General features: G+C 45.0%; 1 protein-coding gene across 3 annotated transcripts in view; it reads right to left on the bottom strand.

Annotated features, from left to right (window-relative positions):
- Window positions 1-19668, bottom strand: part of tbata (thymus, brain and testes associated) — a 76503-nt gene extending 56835 nt beyond the window's left edge. The window contains exons 1-2 of one of the 3 annotated variants that reach the window (XM_085970318.1): window positions 19577-19668; window positions 1793-1849 (exon numbers count right to left, since the gene is read on the bottom strand). In XM_085970318.1, coding sequence (XP_085826444.1) covers window positions 1793-1839 — 47 coding nt within the window. In that variant the 5' untranslated portion in view covers window positions 1840-1849; window positions 19577-19668. Of the gene's footprint in view, window positions 1-1788; window positions 1850-19576 lie in introns of all 3 variants that reach the window. The other 2 variants (XM_085970320.1, XM_085970319.1) reach the window with 2 other exon arrangements.
- Window positions 19669-23289: the final 3621 nt, after the last annotated feature.

Genomic DNA, 23289 nt, shown 5'->3' on the forward strand with positions numbered 1-23289 from the left:
AGAACTCATAGAGGTAGATGTCAGTCACAGCATCTGGTTAAGACTTGAAAAGTACCAAGCAGTCTGGATCTATATTCTGGAAGTCTATAAAACGAGATTCCCCACCTTAAATGGCCCAATACTTTCCTAAAGAGAGAGGAACAGACTGACACAAGGTGGAAGACAGGAGTAAAGTGTCCACCTGCTTCAGATACATCATGAACAACAATCCACCTTTACCCCCAGGCAAGCTAGCATAATTTCCCACAAAACACCCTGATTCCTATGCATGGAAATCTATCCTATTGATACAATCCTGCCAAAATTCTCTTTGAATTTTTACTACATCAAAGGCAAGTTATTGCATCCAGTAAATAATGTGTAAGCAAAACATGTGACTTCATCAGTATGTAAATCAAAGTAAATTTTGGAAAAATAAAATAGTAGGAAAATGTTGTGATTCATATGTTTGCAAGCAGGTAACAGTTGCTTGGATCAATTTGTTGCATTGCTCTATTAAAGACGTCTGCGGTCCAGTTTAACTGAGCATTACTGAGTTTGATTGTGTACCTGTTTGGCTGCGTTCACTTAATATATGGTCCCGCTTTAGAGAGAGGAATTCCTCCTGTCGATAATTTTAATGGAAAAGCCGGTATGAGTGAAAGAAGAACTTGCATTTAAATAGCACCTTTCCATGTCCTCATGTTGTCTCAAAGCACCTTATTGCCAATGAATTACTTTTGGAGTGTGGTTACTGCAGCATAGCAAAAGTCTATGAATGAGAATGAGATAAATATCCAGCTAGCTAATCTGTTTCCTTTGTGGTGATGTTGGTTGAGGGATAACTGTTGGCCAGGACATCAGGAAAACTCCCCAGCTCCTCATTAAGTAGTGCCATGGGATCTTTTATGTCAACCCGAGCCAACAGACGGGACCTTGATTTAACATCGCATCCAAAGGCAGCACCTCTGACAACACTGCATTCCTTCAGTACCGCAATGAAGTGTAAGCCTAGATTTTTTTTTTAAGTCCTGGAGTGGGACCCACAACCTTCTGACACAGAGGCAAGGGTGCTACCACTGACACTTTAAGAAGCGATTTTGGGAGAAATTTCTTCCCTTTTCCTCCTTTGTTAATAAAAACTCATCAAAATCTACCTGGAATACTGCAAAGTGATCTTTTTTGAATTTAGATTGTACGTTAGAAGGGACAATATAGCACCTTTAATGTAGGAAAATGTCCCAAGGCGCTTCGCAGGAGAAAAACTGACACTGAGCCAATGAAGGAGATGTTAGGCGGGGTGACTAAAAGCTTGGTCAAAGAGGTGGGTTTAAAGAGGGTCTTAAAGAAAGAGAGAGGTGGAGATACAGAGTGATTTATGAAGGGAATTTCAGAGCTTAGGGCCCAGACCGCTGAAGGCACAGCCGCCAATGGTGGGACAAAGGAAGTAGGGGGATGTGCAAGAGAATTTTTTTTATATGAGACACAATCCTTTTATTTCATCCTTAGAAGTTCAATCAGCAACTAAACCTGTTTGTGTTAAATTAATGATTTACCATTATGGGGCCTACAAAAGGCATGAAAAAAGCTATTTTGTAGATGCGAATTGCACATTTAAAGGCAGTGATACAACTGTGGAGAACCTTTGGCTACAATGAGATTACATTTGCTCTACTCTCAAACAATCATTCTGATTAAATTTATCGGACCTTGATGAGCAGTGTTGAAATGTTACGTTACCAAGTTAAAACCCACTGCGAATACAGCAAAAATACAATGAAATAGTTGCTTAATCATATTGCAACATACTTACTCCTGTTCGCATTTCAATGCCAGAGCTTCACTTGTTGCTGCTGTCATGATGTAAATTCTGCAGAAGTGATGAGATGCACAAAGAAAAAAGGATTAAGATATTATGTAAAAATAGAGTACATTGGTAGAATCAAACAACACTCAAGATGAGTGACTGAATTTAGGAATACGCTCTTTTTGGCAATTGACTTTCAGTGCAACAATAGGCTTTGTGCATGTACGCAGCTATGTAAAGTGAAGTGATGCTTTATGATCCCACAAACCAATGCTATTAAATATATAGCAATCCAGTCATTACTACTAGCTCTAGTGCTTTACCAAGGGGAGGGGAGGGGGGAGGAAAGAGTTGGACACTAAATAGGAACTGAGGGGGCAGGGGAGATTGAATCATCGTTGTAACGAGAGAACTATGTTTTAGCAGATCTCGTGCTACAATCACACCAACATTGATACACTAATCCCCTCCCTGCGGTTTGGAATCCAGATCACACCTGACAATGGATTCCATTATAACAATGGAAATGGCCACTTAATTTCCAATGGGACACAGTCCTCAGTGTTAAAGTGTGTGGCAAACCTGTTCAGGGAGGAGGAATGGCTACAAGAGCCTACACCATTTTAGCCATGATTACATCACATCAAATCAATGTAATGTTGACTTTCAATACTGTTGTTATCATGTTGCATGTTTGCAAACAAAGGAAGGGTTGTCAAATGCTTTCATGGAGGTGGAGTTCCTTTAATGGGAAGTGGACATCTTGGCAAAGAGCTGAGTCACAGCTTGTTGTGTTTAGTCATTTAAAAGAAAATTGTTTATGGGATGTGGGCGTCGCTGGCAAGGCCAGCATTTAATACCCATCCCTAATTGCCCTTGAGTCATACAGTCATAGAGTCATAACAGCACAGAAGGCGGCCATTCGGCACATCGAGTCCGCACCGGCTCTCTGCAGAGCAATCCAGTCAGTCCCATTCCCCCGCTCTATCCCCATAGCCCTGCAAGTTTATTTCCCTCAAGTGCCTATCTAGTCTCCCCTTGAAAACATTGAGAGTCTCCGCTTCCACCACTTCCGTCGGCAGCGAGTTCCATGTCCTCACCATTTGCTGTGTAAAAGAGTTTCTGAAGAAGGTGGTGGTGAGCCGCCTTCTTGAACCGCTGCAGTCCGTGTGGTGAAGGTACTCCCACAGTGCTGTTAGGTAGGGAGTTCCAGGATTTTGACCCAGCAACGATGAAGGATCGGTGATATACTTCTAAGCCAGGATGGTGTGTGACTTGGAGGGGAACTTGGAGGTGGTGGTGTTCCCATGTGCCTGCTGCCCTCGTCCTTCTAGGTGGAAGAGGTCGCGGGTTTGGGAGGTGCTGCCGAAGAAGCCTTGGTGAGTTGCTGCAGTGCATCTTGTAGATGGTACACACTGCAGCCACGGTACACCGGTGGTGGAGGGAGTGAATGTTTAAGGTGGTGGATGGGGTGCCAATCAAGCGGGCTGTTTTGTCCTGAATGGTGTTGAGCTTCTTGACTGTTGTTGGAGCTACACTCATCCAGGTAAGTGGAGAGTATTCCATCACACTCCTTACTTGCACCTTGTAGATGGTGGAAAGGCTTTGGGAGTCAGGAGGTGAGACACTCACCGCAGAATATCTAGCCTCTGACCTGCTCTTGTTGCCACAGTATTTATGTGGTTGGTCCAGTTAAGTTTCTGGTCAATGGTGACCCCCCAGGATGTTGATGGTGGGGGATTCGGCGATGGTAATGCCATTGAATGTCAAGGGGCAGTGGTTAGATTCTCGCTTGTTGGAGATAGTCATTGCCTGGCACTTCTAAGGCGTGAATGTTACCTGCCACTTATCAGCCCAAGCCCGAAAGTCGTCCAGGTCTTGTTGCATGTGGGCATGGACTGCTTCATTATCTGAGGAGTTGTGAATGACGCTGAACACTGTGCAAATATCCCCATTTCTGACCTTATGTTGGAGGGAAGGTCATTGGTGAAGCAGCTGAAGATGGTTGGGCCTAGGACACTGCCCTGAAGAACTCCTGCAGCGATGTCCTTGGGCTGCGGTGATTGACCTTCAACCACCACAACCATCTTCCTTTGTGCAAGGTATGACTGCAGCCAGTGGAAAGTTTCCCCCCCGATTCCCATTGACGTCAGTTTTACTAGTGCTCCTTGATGCCACACTCGGTCAAATGCTGCCTTGATGTCAAGGGCAGTCACTCTCACCTCACCTCTGGAATTTAGCTCCTTTGTCCATGTTTGGACCAAGGCTGTAATGAGGTCGCGAGCCAAGTGGTCCTGCCCAAACCCAAAGTGAGCAGGTTATTGGTAAGTGCCACTTGATAGCACTGTCGACGACATCTTCCATCACTTTGCTGATGATTGAGAGTAGACTGATGAGGCGGTAATTAGCCAGATTGGATTTGTCCTGCTTTTTGTGGACAGGACATACCTGGGCAATTTTCCGCATTGTCGGAAAAATGTCAGTGTTGTAGCTATTCTGGAACAGCTTGGCTAGAGGCACGGCTAGTTCTGGAGCACAAGTTTTCAGTATGATAGCTGGTATATTTTCGGGGCCCATAGCCTTTGCTGTATCCAGTGTGCTCAACCGTTTCTTGATATCACGTGGAGTGAATCGAATTGGCTGAAGACTGACTTCTGTGATGGTGGGGACCTCAGGAGTAGGTCGATATGGATCATCCACTTGGCACTTCTGGCTGAAGATGGTTGCAAATGCTTCAGCCTTGTCTTTTGCACTCATGTGCTGGGCTCCACCATCATTGAGGATGGGGATATTCATGGAGCCTCCTCTTCCCAATAGTTGTTTAATTGTCCACCACCATTCACAACTGGATGTGGCAGGATTGCAGAGCTTTGATCTGATCCATTGATTGTAGGATCGCTTAGCCCTGTCGATAGCATGCATGTAGTCATGTGTTGCAGCTTCCCCAGGTTGGCACCTCATTTTTAGGTACGTCTGGTGCTGCTCCTGGCATGCTCTTCTACACTCCTTATTGAACCAGGGTTGGTCCCCTGGCTTGGTGGTAATGGTAGAGTGGGGAATATGCCAGGCCATGAGGTTACAGATTGTGGTGGAATACAATTCTGCTGCTGTTTATGGCCCACAGCGCCTCATGGATGCCCAGTTTTGAGCTGCTAGATCTGTTCTGAATCTGTCCCATTTAGCACGGTGGTAGTGCCACCCAACACATGGAGGGTGTCCTCAGTGTGATGACAGGACTTCGTCTCCACAATGACTGTGCGGTGGTCACTGCTACCAATACTGTCATGGACAGATGCATCTGCGGTAGGTAGATTGGTGAGGATGAGGTCAAGTAGGTTTTTCCCTCATGTTGGTTCTCTCACCACCTGTCGCAGGCTCAGACTGGCAGTTATGTCCTTCAGGACTCAGCCAGCTCAGTCAGTAGTAGTGTTACCGAGCCACTCTTGGTGATGGACATTGAAGTCCCCCCACCCAGCGTACATTCTGTGCCCTTGCTACTCTCAGTGCTTCTTCCAAGTGGTGTTCAACATGGAGGAGTACTGATTCATCAGCTGAGGGAGGGCGGTAGGTGGTAATCAGCAGGAGGTTTCCTTGCCCATGCTTGACCTGAAGCCATGAGAGTCATGGAGTCTGGAGTCAATGTTGAGGACTGCCAGGGCCACTCCTTCACGACTGTGTCACCACCTGTCCTGCTGGTGGGACAGGACATACCCAGGGATGATGATGGAGGAATTTGGGACATTGGCTGAAAGGTATGATTCTGTGAGTATGACTATGTCTAGTCTGTGGGACAGCTCTCTCAATTTTGACACAAGTCCCCAGATGTTAGCGAGGAGGACATTGCATGGTTGACTGGGCTGGGTGTGCCACTGCCGTGCCCGTAGGCGGTGCCAAGTGGTCTGTCCGGTTTCATTCTTATTATTGTGTTTTGTAGCAGGTTGTTACAACAGAGGGCAGTTAAGAGTCAACCACATTGTTGTGGGTCTGGAGTCACATATAGGCCAGACCGGATAAGGATGGCAGATTTTCTTCCCTAAAGGACATTAGTGAACCAGATGGGTTTGTACGACAATCCGATAGTTTCATGGTTACCATTACTGATACTAGCTTTTTATTTCAGATTTATTTAATTAACTGTATTTAAATTCCCCAGCTGCCGAGGTGGGATTTGAACTCACGTCTCTGGATCATTAGTCCAGGCCTCTGGATTACTAGCCCAGTGACATTACGACTATGCTACCGTTCCCATGAAAGGAACAGCCAAGAAAAATATCAAAATAGAATAGGTGGGAAACAGGACTTGAACAGGAACATAAACTGATCCAGTTTATTCTTCGCTAAATCAAGAAAAAGAATATTAAACAGCAGCGACAGAAATTGTGAAGGCAGATCAACTGATGTAGAAAATATTGATAAAAATGAAAGTTTAATTAAACAACACTGGCCATTAATTTACTGTTTCCCCATGTCCAATATTCTTTTCAAATATAACTTTACATTGGCATGGTTCAAGCTACTCAAAATTTTTGACTTCGTTTGGTGGCAAAGATGTGCAGGTTAGGTTGATTGGCTATGATAAATTGACCCTTAGTGTTAGGGGGATTAAATACGTGGGGTTACGGGGATAGGGTGGGATACGTGTTGGTGTAGGGGTTACGGGGATCGGGTGGGATATGTGTCGGTGCAGGCTCGATGGGCCGAAATGGCCTCTATCTGCACTGTGGGGTTTCTGTGTGATTTTTTCTGTGTGAAAAATGCACTAAGGAGAAACAATTCCTTTTACGGTTTAAGGGTTTATTTGAAACATGAGTACCACTGGACCATTCCTTTATCTTTGGCACAGTATCACATGTAATACCCACTGGAAATGTTATGTACGCTAAGTATGGTTATCAATCTTTAACTTAGACACTGTATTATCATTGTTATAAATCCCTGGGTTAAAGTTGCCCATGTGAAGGTACGGCAAGAACTTTTAAGGACACAATGTGACTAAGAGCAGACTTTCCATAATTCTGCACCAGTATCAACTGTTGCAGACAGTGAGGCTGCGCAGTCTCCAGGCAGAAACCCCAGGAGGAAGGGGTGGAGTCGGGTTTTTCGAGCGGGAAGAAGGGAGCGACTGGAAGAAAAAGAGGGCAGGAGCTCTGAAAAGAGGGCTCAGGAGGTAAATGGCTGCCGCATCCCGTCCCGGGCTTCCAAACTCGGCCGCCGCCCTTCGTATTAGTAGCTCTGCATCCAGAACTCAAAGTGGGATTCAGTGATCATGAAGAGAATTCAACGAAGGGGTTCGGAGTCGTAAGTCTTGCAGACATTATACATACCATGAGCTCCAACTTAAGCGCGCCAACGAAAGAGTGCACTCGAATTTGGACACAGGGACAGATTCTCCTTTGAATCCATATAAATGGAGAATGTATGTTTATTATGTCTAGATTCATTCTAATGTATGCAAATATCTAATTTAGGTCATTGACCCGTAATCTTCTTATACTGTCTGACGTTAAAACTATAAAGTAAGATAATTAGAATTAAGCCATTGTAGTAGTGATCTCCTTACTGGACTATAGAATACTGTCTACAACAGAGACCACATCTCACATATATCTAGAGAACCGTGAAGGGGTTACACACAGATAACAAAATTACTCTCAAGTTACCAAAATGTAAAATTTTGATCTGAAAAATAGATAATGGCCCAAATCTTCCTGGAAAACTAACGGCAAGTTGAAATTGGCACAGAAAGCTCAGGGGGAGAAGGGATACGCCATGAGTTGCAAAACCCCATAACTTGTTGTTGATTTACACTGCTCCACTCTTTGCCTTGCACAAGTGGAAGCTCGCCCTCAACCTCCCTGTTATTTGCACATTAATTATCCATTAAACTTGCCACAGAAAGTTAGGGCTTATAATTAACAACGTAAGTACCCTTTAAATTTTTTCCTTACTTTTCCTTCCTATCGCTCTTTTTCCTCCCTCTTGATCCAATCACTCTTTCTCTCACTTTATTTATCTTTTTGCATCTGTTGTGAATCTAATTCACCTTCCTTCGCCGTTGTTCCTCTGTTACTTTCTCAATCCTTAAATTGAATTGGTTAAGTAGATACACCGTTGGCCCCGCCATTCACGAAGGTCCCAGATGCCCTCGCCGCTCCGTTATCAGCTCGCACTTCCAGCAAGTTACGGCACAACTTATATTAAAAATCTAGCCACGAGATGGCCCACTCTAGCAAGACTTGGGCCAATAATACAAAGACTGCTCCAGTTGTGTCTTCAAGAGGATTTTTAACAAGCTAGAGAAAGAAATACATCTGAGAATCAGGCTAAATATAGAAATTTCAGGGGAGAAGTGAAAAAGATAATGGCCTCGATTTTCATTGGGCCGTGAGGCGGGCTTTTAGGCGTGCGGGGGGTTAAAAAAAAAAAAAAAAAAAAATCGCAAACCCCCCCCCCCCCCCCGGCCTGGTTCCCACCTCCGCGCCATTTTAACCTAGGTGTGTCTAATTGGCCCAAATGAATCCCGCCTGCAACAGGCGGGGCTGGTCTTCAGGGCCCTTAAACAGCACTGATTGGCCTTTATAATCCCATTTTAACAGGCCCTTGCCTGTTTAACCCTTTTCCCACGTAACACGTGCCTGGTGGGGATGACGCCTGTGAAACCTGGCGTGAACACTATTGGCTTGCTGACTATCAGCTACAGGTCCAACATTAAAGAGGAGATTTGATCAGTCATCATTTGCAGGTGACAGGGCTTTGTTGTCTCAGGTCTGGGGGAACTTTTAGAAGGCATAACCACAGCTGTGGAAGTTTGGAGCCCGACACCCATCTCCAGTGTGACCTCCTGCGAGACCCCTCTCGCCACCCTCACTCAGCGCTCCCTCAACTGAAGCACCTACCAGAAGCATGGGAGTCCTTTTTTTCCTTCCCCTCTTGGCATTAGAGGACCTCCAGCCCCATTCGCAAAATGACACATGCCACAACTGCAGAAGTTGCCATCAGAATTTTTATGAAAAACACACAACTGATGGCATTTCCAAAAAATGCACAGCATTTCACCTAAGTGACTATTAGTGCTTTATTTTCCTCTTACGCGTGCTCCTACGTAGTGGTTCCCCTGTGGCTTCAGCAAATGTGGAGGCCCCTTGCTCACTTTCCTGCTGCTCCTGTCTCGACACCTTTGGCGGGCGTCCTCTGGGATGGCGAGCCTGTGAGGGCTCGCCAGCAGTCTGCTGCTCCTGCGGCTGTGCAGGGGTTGAGACCTCTATCTCCATTGGGTGTGTACTCCGGCGGGGCTCTGACCGAGGGCTCTGCAGTGGCATGGAAGTGTGAGCGCTTGGAGAGGAGCCCCCACTTCCTTGAGGTCTGCCACCAACCTCCCTCTCATGGGTCAGGTCCCCCTCAGTGCCTGCAAGTGGCTTGAGAGCAGCTTGCTGCACATCAGGAGGGCCATGGGGACCCGTATCTGCAATGGCAGTCCTACTCAGAAGGACTTCCATGAAGGTCTGGTTTCTCTGTTCAATAGATGCCCATCGCTCCTCAAGAGATGTCATTCTATTCTGAACACTCACCATGTTTTCCATACCTTGGCGACTAACCTCCTCCATGGCCGTAGCCCTCCTCTCCTCTACCGTAGCCAGCCTTACCATGGAGGCAGCAATCATTTCCACGTAGGTAGCCATCCTTTCCGTGTTGATGCGTTCATGTGCCAATGACTCCACAAAGGCTCTGCTCATGTTCGCTATGGACTCCTCCATTCGCTCCACATTCATAGCGACCCTAGAGACAAAACCTGCCAGAGACTCCTGCATCTGTGCCTGGAGTTCCATCACCTCTGATCTTACGGATGGACCCAGAGGCAGAGGGTCGACATGCAGCTGAGCCGAGCTGGCAGAGTCCTGCGCCCTCCGACGAGGACTCGCCACTGCTGTCCCTGTCTCCACAATCTGCTGATGCTCACTTGTGAGCTGTGATACACCAGGTGACAATTCTACTCTATGTCCTGAAGGTCCCACCGAGGTGTGAGTGTCTGCGCTGGTGCTGGGTGCACTTATTTCTGATGACACTGCGCCCTCAGAGGTTGCAGATTCCTCTGAGGAGTCTGGCTGCTCAGGCTCTTCCTCCTGCACAGTGGGGACAGGGGCTCTCGATGATCCTGTGGGGGAGTAATGGAAAGAGTTAGAGGTGTGATGCCAAGGTTACATGCACATTGCATTTTGCAGATGATCATAAGTCCATATGATGTAGCTTCAGAATCATTATCAGCGACTCATGCAATGCCAATGAGAGAGATGGAAAACTATTCTGTCACCAGCTTGCGGGGATGCTCTTGACTGTCCTTCCCCAACGTCCACATCTCGGTCAGCCCCGGCAATCTCCAGGACGCCTTCCTCCCAGGGGGTGAGCTGGGCTAATGAGGGCGGCCCTCCTTCTGTCCTGGCTCGCTCTCTCCTGTTGTGAGCTCTCTTTTCCTGCAATGAGGGAGACAAGTGGAGGTTGAGTGAGAATGAAGGAGTGAGTGCAGAGATTGCATAGCATAGATACTTAGAAGGAGACAAAGATGGAATGAGGTTGCAATACCAAGGGCCCTCCCTGTGTGTTGTCAGTTGTGTTCAAAGCATCAGAGTGAGAGGGAGTGTGAGGGCTGCATGGTGGCATAGTTCTGTGAATGTGAGCATAGAGAGAGAGAGGGAATGGGTAAGGGTGCATGGATGTGAGTGTCTAGTGGGATGTGCAGGAAGAGATTGCTAAAGCTGAGTGCTGGTGAGGAAAGGCAATGGGGATCAGATTGAGGGCGATGGAAACATCATACAATACTTACTTTTCCAGTGCGAAGGAGGTCATGGAATCTTTTCCTGCACTGCACCCACGTTCTTCGTGTTAGCCCCAAGGAGTTGACTTGACCTGCACCTCTAGCCACACAGCCTTGGTCTGACTGGGAGGCCTCTTCCTCCCTGAAGAAGGGAAGAGGACCTCCCTGTGGGCACTAGCACCATCCAATAATGCCTGTAGTGAAGCCTCATCAAATTTGGGCGCAGATCTGGCCCTCCCGCTGGCTGTTCCTCCTGCAGGCTCCTGTGCCATCTTAATGTTGAAGGTTGGAAGCCTGCAGAGGAAGCAAGGCTTGCTGTGGGCCTTAAGAGCAGCAGCAATGACGACGTCATATTCTGCGACTTTCTGACTGGAAATACTCAATTGCCAAGGCTTCCCACACGCTGGAAATCAATTGGCCAATTGTGGCAGAACCACTGAATGACTCTGGCTAACTGTATATAATTCTCTTTAACGATGTTCTAACACCAGCCTAAACCTGTACCATTGTATTAGACATTACTGTGTTTTGTATATAGAGTTTGCATGTACGGGGCGTGGCCCCTTTAAGAGCGCTGGAAAACGCGGGCAAACGCGATGACGTCACGTCGCAAACCACGGGACTGCCCAGGCAGTCCTCATGGCATCTCCGTTGAGTAAAGACCTGTTTAATTGTTCTCTGGTGTCGATCTCAGTTATTCATAGGAATTCGTTAATTCCTACACAATTGTGTTAAATTTGCATCAATCTCACAGACCCACTTACAATCGTGTCGGAATCACTAAATTCAGGGAACCCACCAATTCCCCACACGTGAACTAAAATCGACCCCAATGAGTGGGGCAAAGAAAGAGTATGAGAATAGAATGGCAGCTAACATAAAAAGTAATCCGAAAGTCTTCTATAGGCATATAAATAGTAAACGGGTAACAAGAGGAGGGGTGGGGCCGATTAGGGAGCAAAAAGGAGACCTACGCATGGAGGCAGAGGTATTAAATGAGTGCTTTGCATCTGTCTTCACCAAGGAAGAAGATGCTGCCATAGACATAGTGAAGGAGGAGGTAGAGGAGATACTGGATGGGATAAAAATTGATAAAGAGGAAGTACTAGAAAGGCTGGCTGTACTTAAAGTAGATCAATCACCAGGACTGGATGGGATGCATTCTAGGATGCTGAGGGAAGTGGAGGAAGAAATCGCGGAATACTGGCCATAATCTTCCAATCCTCCTTAGAAATGGGGGTGGTGCCAGAGGACTGGAGAATTGCAAACGTTACACCCTTATTCAAAAAAGGGTGTAAAGATAAACCCAGCAACTACAGGCCAGTCAGTTTAACCTCAGTAGTGGGGAAGCTTTTAGAAACAATAATCAGGGACAAAATTAACAGTCACTTGGACAAGTGTGGATTAATTAAGAAAAATCAGCACGGATTTGTTAAAGACAAATCGTGTTTAACTAACTTGATTGAGTTTTTTGATGAGGTAACAGGGAGGGTTGATGAGGGTAATGCGGTTGATGTGGTGTACATGGATTTCCAAAAGGCGTTCGACAAAGTACCACATAATAGACTTTACAGCAAAGTTGAAGCCCATGGAATAAAAGGGACAGTGGCAGCATGGATACAAAATTGGCTAAGTGACAGGAAACAGAGAGTAGTGGTGAATGGTTGTTTTTTGGACTGGAGGAAGGTATACAGTGGTGTTCCCCAGGGGTTGGTTCTAGGACCACTGCTTTTCTTGATATATATTAATGACTTGGATGTGGGTGTACAGGGCACAATTACAAAATTTGCAGATGACACAAAACTTGGAAGTATAATGAACAGTGAGGAGGATAGTGATAGACTTCAAGAGGACATAGACAGGCTGGTGGAATGGGCGGACACATAGCGGATGAAATTTAATGCAGGAAAGTGTGAAGTGATACATTTTGGTAGAAAGAATGAGGAGAGGAAATATAAACTAAAGGGTACAATCCTAAAGCGGGTGCATGAACAGAGAGACCTGGGGGTATATGTGCACAAATCGTTGAAGGTGGCAGGGCAGGTTGAGAAAGCAGTTAAAAAAGCTTCCGGGATCCTGGGCTTCATGAATAGAGGTATAGAGAACAAAAGCATGGAAATTATGATGAATCTGTATAAAACACTGGTTCAGCTCCAACTGGCGTATTGTGTCCAATTCTGGGCACCGCACTTTAGGAAGGATGTGAAGGCCTTAGAGAGGGAGCAGAAAAGATTTACGAGAATGATTCCAGGGAGGAGGGACTTCAGTTATGTGGATAGACTGGAGAAGCTGGGGTTGTTCTCTTTAGAGCAGAGAAGATTGAGAGGAGATTTGATGGAGGTGTTCAAAATCATGAGGGGTCTGGACAGAGTAGATAGAGAGAAACTGTTCCCATTGGCAGAAGGGTCGAGAACCAGAGGACACAGATTTAAGGTGATTGGCAGAAGAACCAAATGCGACATAAAAAAAACGTTTTACTCAGCGAGTGGTCAGGATCTGGATTGCACTGAAAGGATGGTGTAGCCAGACTCAATCACGGCTTGCAAAAGGGAGTTGGAGAAGTACCTGAAGGAAAAAGATTTGCAGGGCTACGGGGAAAGGGCGGGGGGGGGTGGTGGGACTAGCTGAAGTGCTCTTGCAGAGAGCTGGCACGGGCTCGACGGGCCGAATAGCCTTCTTCCGTGCTGTAACCATTCTATGATTCTATGAAATGGGATTTTAACACATTTCCATCTGAGTTTTACAAGGTACATTTACCTTCACAACATTTGTGCATTTCCTATCTATTTAAATGTGAGCTGCTGCTTTTCATCCTTTGATATCACACTGGCATTATTCTCAAATCAGCACAGACATGGAGTGGTCTTGCATCCTCCAGTGTTTCTGATTTGATTCTGTAATTAATGCATTTGAAGATCCCACTACACCGCCTGCTAAAAGTGATGGTTGCTACAAATCTCATACAGTCTTAATTTGCGCATTACTACCTTTGGTATTACTGTGAAATCCTGCTCTAATAGCAACAATGGACCACATACCACGAATGTAGCCATTAATAATGATCCTTTTCAGGCAAAAAAATCCTGAGATGAGTTTTAAAAGAAAACTTAGTTTTAAAAAGTGTAGTATATATAATAGTCAGCTTTTAATTAGAATCCACTGTCCAGTGTTCTCAATGATATATAGTAATGAAGAAAAGCAGAATGTAACATTGTACTTTTCAATACTCATACGGCTGGTGGTAATATGCCATTAGCCAGAAAACCCACCTCAATCCCTACATCTCATGAGCCTCTTTGTCCTGTGTCTTTTTAATTTTCACTCTCTTCTAGTTTTATCAGCTTGCTTCAGTATTATGGAGCATTCCACCTCCTCTGACTTTCTTTCTACAGCACTCTATGATTTTATCTGACCCTCTCTTCTCCAATTTGTTTTACTGCTTCTCTCCAAGATGATGTCTGCCGTCACTGGCTATCGTGCTGAAGACTTGTGCTCCAGAACTAGCCGCGCCTCTAGCCAAGCTGTTCCAGTACAGCTACAACACTGGCATCTATCCGACAATGTGGAAAACTGCCCAGGTATGTCCTGTCCACAAAAAGCAGGACAAATCCAAATGGGCTAATTACCACCCCATCAGTCTATTCTCAATCATCAGCAAAGTGATGGAAGGTGTCATCGACAGTGCTATCAAGCAGCACTTATTCACCAATAACCTGCTCACTGATGCCCAGTTTGGGTTCCGGCAAGACCACTCTGCTCCCAACCTCATTACAGTCTTGGTCCAAACATGGACAAAGGAGCTAAATTCCAGAGGTGAGGTGAGAGTGACTGCCCTTGACATCAAGGCAGCATTTGACTGAGTGTGGCATCAAGGAGCCCTAGCAAAACTGAATTCAATGGGAATCGGCAGGGGGGGGAAAACTCTCCACTGGCTGCAGTCATACCTAGCACAAAGGAAGATGGTTGTGGTGGTTGAAGTTCGCTGCGGGAGTACCTCAGGGCAGTGTCCTAGGCCCAACCATCTTCAGCTGCTTCATCAATGAACTTCCCTCCAACACAAGGTCAGAAATGGGGATGTTCCCTGATGACAGTGTTCAGTGCCATTCACAACTCCTCAGATAATGAAGCAGTCCATGCCCGCATGCAACAAGACCTGGACGTCATTCAGGTAACATTCACGCCACAGAAGTGCTAGGCAATGACTATCTCCAACAGGTGAGAGTCTAACCACCGCTCCTTGAAATTCAATGGCATTACCATCGCCGCATCCCCCACCACCAACATCTTGGGGGTCATCATTGACCAGAAACTTAATTGGACCAGCCACATAAATACTGTGGCAACAAGAGCATAAAAATAAAACATAAAAGGTGGCACAACCATGGCTAACAAGGGAAATTAGGGATAGCATAAGATCCAAGGAGAGGACATATAAATTGGCCAGATAAAGCAGCAAACCCGAGGATTGGGAGCAGTTTAGGATTCAGCAAAGGAGGACAAAAGGATTAATTAAGAGGGGGAGAAAAGAGTATGAGAGTAAGCTTGCGGGGAACATAAAAACTGACTGTAAAAGCTTCTATAGATATGTGAAGAGAAAAAGATTGGTGAAGTCAAGCGTAGGTCCCTTGCAGTCAGAATCAGGGGAATTTATAATGGGGAACAAAGAAATGGCAGACCAATTAAATACATACTTTGGTTCTGTCTTCACAAAGGAGGACACAAATAACCTCCCAGAGATGTCGGGGAACATAGGGTCTAATGAGAGGGAGGAACTGAATGAAATCATTATTTGTAGGGAAATGGTGTTAGGAAAATTGGTGGGATTGAAGACCGATAAATCCCCAGGGCCTGATAATCTACATCCTAGGGTACTTAAGGAAGTGGCCCTAGAAATAATAGATGCATTGCTGGTCATCTTCCAAAATTCTATAGACTCTGACAAAGTTCCCATGGATCGGAGGGTAGCTAATGTAACCCCACTATTTAAAAAAGGTGGTAGAGAGAAAATGGGGAATTATAGACCGGTAAGCCTGACATCAGTAGTGGGGAAAATGCTAGAGTCCATTATAAAAGATGTAATAGCAGAGCACTTGGAAAACAGTGACCGGATCGGACAAAGTCAACATGGGTTTACAAAAGGTAAATTAGGCTTGACTAATCTACTGGAATTTTTTGAGGATGTAACTGGTAGAATAGATAAGGGAGAACCAGTGGATTTGGACTTTCAGAAGGCTTTCAATAAGGTCCCACATAAGAGATTAGCAAAGTTAACATAGAAACATAGAAGATAGGAGCAGGAGTAGGCCATTCGGCCCCTCAAGCCTGCTCCGCCATTCAATGAGAACATGGCTGATCATCCAAACTCAGTACCCTGTCCCTGCTTTCTCCCCATATCCCTTGATCCCTTTAGCCTTAAGAAATATATCTAACTCCTTCTTGAATATATTTAATGAATTAGCCTCAACTGCCTTCTGTGATAGAGAATTCCACAGGTTCACCACTCTCTGGGTGAAGAAATTCCTCCTCATCTCTGTCCTAAATGGCTTACCCCTTATCTTTAGACTGTGACCCCTGGTTCTGGACTCCCCCGCCATCGGGAACATCCTTCCTGCATCTAGTCTGTCTAGTCCTGTTAGAATTTTATAAATTTCAATGAGACCCCTCTCATTCTTCTAAACTCCAGCGAGTATAAGCCCAATCGACCCAATCTCTCCTCATACGTCATTCCTGCCATCCCAGGTATCAGTCTGGTGAATCTTCACTGCACTCCCTCCATGGCAAGAACTTCCTTCCTCAGGTAAGGCGACCAAAACTGCACACAATACTCAAGGTGTGTGATCTCACCAAGGCCCTGTACAACTGCAGCAAGACATCCTTGTTCCTGTACTCGAATCCTCTCGCTACGAAGGCCAACATACTATTTGCCTTCTTAACCGCCTGCTGCACCTGCATGCTTACCTTCAGCGACTGGTGCACAAGGACACCCAGGTCTCATTGCACTTCCCCTTCTCCCAATCTATTGCCATTCAGATAATAATCTGCCTTCCTGTTTTTGCCACCAAAGTGGATAACCTCGCATTTATCCACGTTATATTGTATCTGCCCAATCACCCAACCTGCCCAAGTTATAGTGGAGTTTCTCGGCATCCTCCTCACAGCACATGGGATTGGGGGTAAGGTACTGACTTGGATAGAGAACTGGTTGGCAGACAGGAAGCAAAGAGTTGGAATAAACAGGTCTTTTTCCGAGTGGCAGGCAGTGACTAGTGGGGTACCGCAGGGATCGGTGCTAGGGCCCCAGCTATTCACAATATATATTAATGATCTAGACGAGGGAACTAGATGTAATATCTCCAAGTTTGCAGACGACACAAAGTTGGGTGTGCATGTGTGCTGTGAGGAGGATGCCGAGAAACTCCAGTATGATTTGGACAGGTTGGGTAATTGGGCAGATGCATGGCAGTATAATGTGGATAAATGCGAGGTTATCCACTTTGGTGGCAAAAACAGGAAGGCAGATTATTATCTGAACGGCAATAGATGTGGAGGTGAGTGATGGGTGCAATTGTGGAGAGGTGAGTATCTGAGGTAAGTGCAAAGTGTTAGAAAAAGTGTACTTACCTTTGTTTCTTCCTGCAGGCTTCAATCGGTGGGTATGCGGAGAGTCTCGCACCTCCGCGGCAGAGATGACAGATGGCCGTTGCATTCTCCAATGCAGCCACCATCTCATTTTTACAAAAGAAAGAAGTTTGATGAGGTCTTGAATTCAAGAACTCACCAAACCACCGAGAATGTCAGTGTTTGACAGCTTCACAGAGCTGTCAAATGATGACAATTCAAATGTCAAAAATTTTTGACAGATGAAACGTCATACGTTGACGTTCTCTGTAACCGGCTTTCCCTTCATTGGCCTGCTGAGCCCGCTGGGCGGGCTTAACAAGGTCAACCAAGGGAAAATAGCGTGGGTTGGCCAGAATTTGATGGAGGCGGGACTGAAGCCCGACAAGTGGGAGTCCCGCCTACAAAAGCTCCCCATTGGCAAAATCCAGCCCCAGGTCTCTATTTATAAAGTCCAGGATTATAGAATAGTAAAGCATAGAAGGAGGCCACTCGGCTTATCGAGTCTGTGCCGGGTTTATTAACTGCTTTGTTAACCTGTCCTGCCACCTTCAAAGATTTGTGCACAAACACCCCTAGGTTTCTCTGTTCCTGCACCCACTTTAAAATTGTACCATTTAGCTTGTATTATCTCTCCTCATTCTTCCCTCCAAAATGTATCACCTCACTCTTTTCTGCGTTGAATTTCATCTGCCATGTGTCCGCCCATTTCACCAGCCTGTTCATGTCCTCTTGAAGTCTATTACTATACTGCAGGGATCGGTGCTGGGACCATTGTTGTTTACATGTACATAAACATTGGACTCAGAAATGGTGTTGAAATTTGCAGATGATTTTAAATTGGGGAGTATAGTTAATAATGTGGGAGACTGCCCCAAAATACAGAAAGACATAAACAAGCTTGCAGAGTGGGCATATAAATAGCAAATAAATATCAATATAGTGAAGTGTGAGGTGGTTTATTTGGGTTGGAGGAATGAGGAGGCCACGTATTCCTAAGGTAGGAAACTAAATGGGGTCGAGGAGCAGAGAGATCTAGGAATACAGGTACACAAGTCACTAACATTAGTGGATAAGGCCATAAAGATTGCAAACAAAATACTGGGGTTTATTTCTAGTGGAATACAATACAAAAGCAGAGGGGTAACGTTATATTTCTATAGAACCTTGGTTACACCATGCTGTGTACAATACTGGTCTCCATACTAGAAAAGGACAATGCAGCACTTGAGAAAGTGCAGAAAAGATTTACAAGGATGTTACCAGAATTGAGAGAATGTAACTATCAGGGAAGATTGAGAAGGCTGGGGCTCTTTTCTCTGGAAAAGAAGCAACCTGATAGGAGGTCTTTAAAACGATGAAGAGGTTCAATAGGATGGAGAAATTTGTGGCTGAGTCCAGAACAAGAGGGGCATAAATATAAAATAGCCACTAACAGAACAAATAAAGAATTTAGGAGGAATTGCTTTACACGGAGAGTGGTGAGAATGTGGAATTCACTGCCACAAGGAGTGGGTGATGCAGATAACATTGATACATTTAAGGAGAAGCTTAATGTATACATGAGGGGGAAGGGAATAGAGGGATATGAGGCAGTGTGGGAAGAGGTCATTAGAGTGGGAGAAAGATGGTGTGGGGTATAAACAACAGCATAGACCATTTGGGCTGAAAGGCCCATTTCTGTGCTGTGGATTTGATGTAATGTCAAGACACTTGAACAATCATTGGGAGCATTTCACAACAGGAGTAGCAATTACCAATGATAATCCACAAAACAATGGTAATTATTTTAGATTCAGACCACATATGATGAACTAGTAATGGGCTTTACTTAGGCTGTGTTCTACTTTCTCCTTAAAGTGCAGTTCCTCCAAATTACTTCAGGTCTATCCTGTTGATTCCCTCACCATTCTTCTCTACAATGTTCCTACAGTAATTTTTAAAAGAAAGCTTATAACAAGAAATATTTCCCACACACATGCAAAGTAAAACCATCATGTTTCTTTCTTGTACATTGGGAAAATGTTAATTGATTATTATTTGTTAAATATATAAATAATTCCTCCCTTTATTACAATACTTTGTATTTTAGTTCCAGACTATTGTGCTACACTTGGCAAAGTTAGCTAAAAAAAATCTCAGAAGACAAGTATAGCAATTCAAAAAATGCCACATAACTACTCACATTATTTAACAACCGTTAACACTATTGGCTAATGCTTCTGATCTTTTGCTATATGTTCAAAATGAGTGATTTCATAATTGATTTTCAGAAAAGAATATGAAGAACAAAATTGTTCTATTGTGAACAAGATAAATAAAATTGAGGTGCTATGCGTCAAGTATAGCACAAAGTAACTCACCACTTACAACTACAATTTCAGCATTTTCCTGTATTCTCCTAACTTTAAGCTACTTCAGGCACATTGGTCTTACTTCAGTCCGGTTTGTTGGTTTGTTTGTCTTGTGACTGATTCTAGCTGTAGTTGCTAGGATACACTAATCTGAAAACATAATGGGCAATCAAGTTATGGGACACAAAGATTAAACGCGCAGAGGCCGCTGCCTGTATAATTATCATTTTCTCCCCGTTTCTGAAGCAAACTTCCCACAGAAATGTGCAAAACTCCATTTCAAATCCCTGAATTCATTTGTTGAACCCAGTCAGACACGAGTCCTCAGTGCGTGAACGGCAAGCCTAATTCATCTGTACAACATGGAGAGAGTCCTTTAATCTTTTCTCATCGTTCAAAACAGGCAAAACTCTAGAATGAATAATTGCATACATTTTGCAATTCAGTGTTAACGGCAGTGTACATTCTAACCTTAGAGGTATATTGAAAACTATTATTGTCAAATATAATATACTTAAGAGTGTCAAAATGTGAAGAGAATTATTATAGAGTGCCTTATTCCTTGAACATAATAAAATTACAATTCATTGTAATTTTTGTTAATTTACTCATTCATCAGGGATTGTGGTGCCAATCTGTACATGCCACGTCCAGCTTAATAATAGTATCACTTTACATCTTCCCAGAAGCAGCAAACAAAGTGGGAACTACAATTGTGTAAAGTATGTGTTTTTTTAATCCTGTAGTGAATTCAGTTGGTAGATTTTAAACTATAATTACTATTCTGTTTACAGAGCTGCTGAAAAATAATTTAATTCAATTTAATTGAGCGTGGTGACTTGATAATACTATAGAAGTTTATAATACAGAAGGCGGACATTCAGCCCATCGTGTGTGTGCCAGCTCTCTACAACTATTCCCACTATCCTGCTCTCTCTCTCCATAGTCTTGTATCGTCTTCGGCTTCAAGCATTCGTCCAATTTTCCTTTAAAATACTCATTGGTTTCTGCCTCAATTGCTTTCTGTGGCAAAGCAATCCAACTCTCTGATGAAATTTCTCCTAACCTCTCTGTTGTCTCTCTAAGTGACAATACTAAATGAACGACCCGCTTGTCATTGCCTCTCCAACCAAAGAAAATAGTTCTCCCTATTCACTATATCAGAACTCTTCATTCATTTTTCGAACCCCCATTAAACCTTCTCTGAATCGTAATTGTTCCAGTGGAAATAATCCAGTATTTCAAGTTGCTTCCCATAACTCCAGCTTCTCATTCCCCTTAACATCTTAGTGAATATTTGCAGAACTGAACCTTCTGTCAGGCATCTATACAATTCTCATCCTTGTTTTTAAATCACTCCATGGCCTTGCCCCCTCCTTATCTCTGTAACTTCCTCCAGCCCTACAATCCTCCGAGATCTCTGCACTCCTCCAATTCTGGCTTTTTGAGCATCCCCTATTTTAATCGCTCCACCATTGGTGGCCATGCCTTCAGCTGTCTAATTGAATTCCTTCCCTAAACCTCTCCACCTCTCTCTCCTCCTTTAAGACGCTCTTTAAAACCTACATCTTTGACCAAGCTTTTGGTTACCTGTCCTAATATTTGCTTATGTGGTTCGGCACCAAATCTTGTTCAATAATCGCTCCTGTGAAGCATCTTGGGACGGTTTACTACGTTAAAGCCGCTATATAAATGCAAGTAGTTGTTGTTGTTGCTAAGCAACAATTTCAAGACAGACTTTTACCAACTTCTGGCTTTACATGGAGATTCGAACATCACTGGAGACATTCCTTGTTGAGGTAGATTGTCCAGACTCACCTACAGAAGTAGATCGAAGCTTCAAGGAAACCCTACGTCAGCAGAATCAGAATTGAGTTAATTTCCCGCCTGTTAGAGGGGACAGGAGGCCACGGGATTTTAACCGCCATCGGTTCACTTCCCGTCTGGAAGAAGGCACAGAGTGGCTGTCGGCAGGGGTTCAATCGGCCGGCACTTGGCCACCCATCGGCTTGCGGGTAAGTGGTGGGGAATGGGTTTTGGGACAGTCTCGCTGGAGGGAAGGGAGGGGGATACGGGGCAAGTGAGGCCAGGAATTTCCTGGTGTGGCCCTGAGGAACACTCCTGCTCCCTTCTGGCCCCAAAAAGGACATTTTTTTGGTGCTCTGGTCGGCTTAGTCCTGCTCACCAGCTACAGATCGCTTTGCCGCAGCGGCTCCCCCAATCAGGCCCAGGTTAAAATTAATATTTTTGCATGAGGCTCCTGCCTGAGTCCGGTGGGCGATGTTGAGTCCAGAAGGCTGTAAAGTGCCAAATCGAAAGATGAGGTTCTGTTCCTCGAGCTTATGTTGGAACAGTGTAAGTGTCTAATTTCCTCACCTTCACAGTCCATCTTCGACTCTGCCCTTCCTTGACTTCTCTGTCTCCATTTCTGGGGATAGACTATTGGCCATTATCCACTATAAGCCCACTGACTCGCACAGCTACCTTGACTATGCTTCCATGCACCCCACTTCCTGTAAGGACTCTATTCCCTTTTCCCAGTTTCTCCATCTCCATCGCATCTGTTCTGACGATGCCACCTTACATACTGGAGCTTTCGATATATCTTCCTTTTTCCTCAACTATGGTTGACATGACCCTTGACCGTGTCCGTTCCATTTCCTGCACTTTTGCTCTCGTCCCTTTCCCTCCCGCCCAGAACCATGATAGGATTCCCCTTGTCCTCACCTTTCACTGTACCAGTCTTCACATTCAATGGATCATCCTCTGCCACCTCCAGCATGATCCCACCATCAAACACATCTTCCCCTCCCCTTTCAGCATTCCGAAGGGACCACTCCCTCCTCGACACCCTGGTCTACTCCTCACCCACCCCCAACATCCCCTCCCCTTCCCACGGCACCTGCCCGTGCAAGCGCAGGAGATGCAACACCTGCTCTTTTACCTCCTCCTTTCCCACCGTCCAGAGCCCCAAACACTCCTTCCAGGTGAAACAGTGGTTTACTTGTACTTCTTGTAATTTAGTATACTGTATCTGCTGCTCACGATGTGGTCCCATCTGCATTGGGGAGACCAAATGCAGATTGGGTGACCGCTTTGCGGAACACCTCCGTTCAGTCCGCGAGCATGACCCCGAGCTTCCGGTCGCCTGTCACTTTAATTCTCCGTTCCTCTCCCACTCTGACCCCTCTGTCCTTGGCCTCTTACACTGTTCCAACGAAGTTCAACGTTGTTGTGTCTGTGTATAATAAGACACAGACTGCAGGAGAAACGGTACAACAGGTGTTTACTGAATGAGGGTTATTCTAGAACTAACTGTACAGATCACTACTCAGGGTTTATATACAGGTGTGGTCACTGCCGGTACTACAGTATACAGGAGCTGTAAAAAGTAGTTCTCCCCTTAAAAGGTACATACATTACAATTCCTCCCCTTTTAGATTAACAGTACCATAATACTCATTTAACAATTAAATATCAAACTAATTACAATTAACACTTTTAACATGCAACATTAGCTGAAAATAGTCTATTTATAAATTCAGTCTTTGGGGAGGCTTCCTGATCCTTTCTGGATAGCGCCTTTCCCGAGTGTCTTGCTCTTGGTGCGGAGGCAATTCTGGCCCCCTGTTGTCGGTTGGTTCATCTGCTTCCGATGCTACTGTTTCTGGGGTAGATGCTACCTGTACGTCGGGTTCATCACCAGGTACGTATGGGCGAGA

This window comes from Somniosus microcephalus, chromosome 29, assembly GCF_052327205.1.
Source record: "Somniosus microcephalus isolate GS21.2 chromosome 29, FLI_Smic_1.0, whole genome shotgun sequence".
Taxonomy (NCBI): domain Eukaryota; kingdom Metazoa; phylum Chordata; class Chondrichthyes; order Squaliformes; family Somniosidae; genus Somniosus; species Somniosus microcephalus.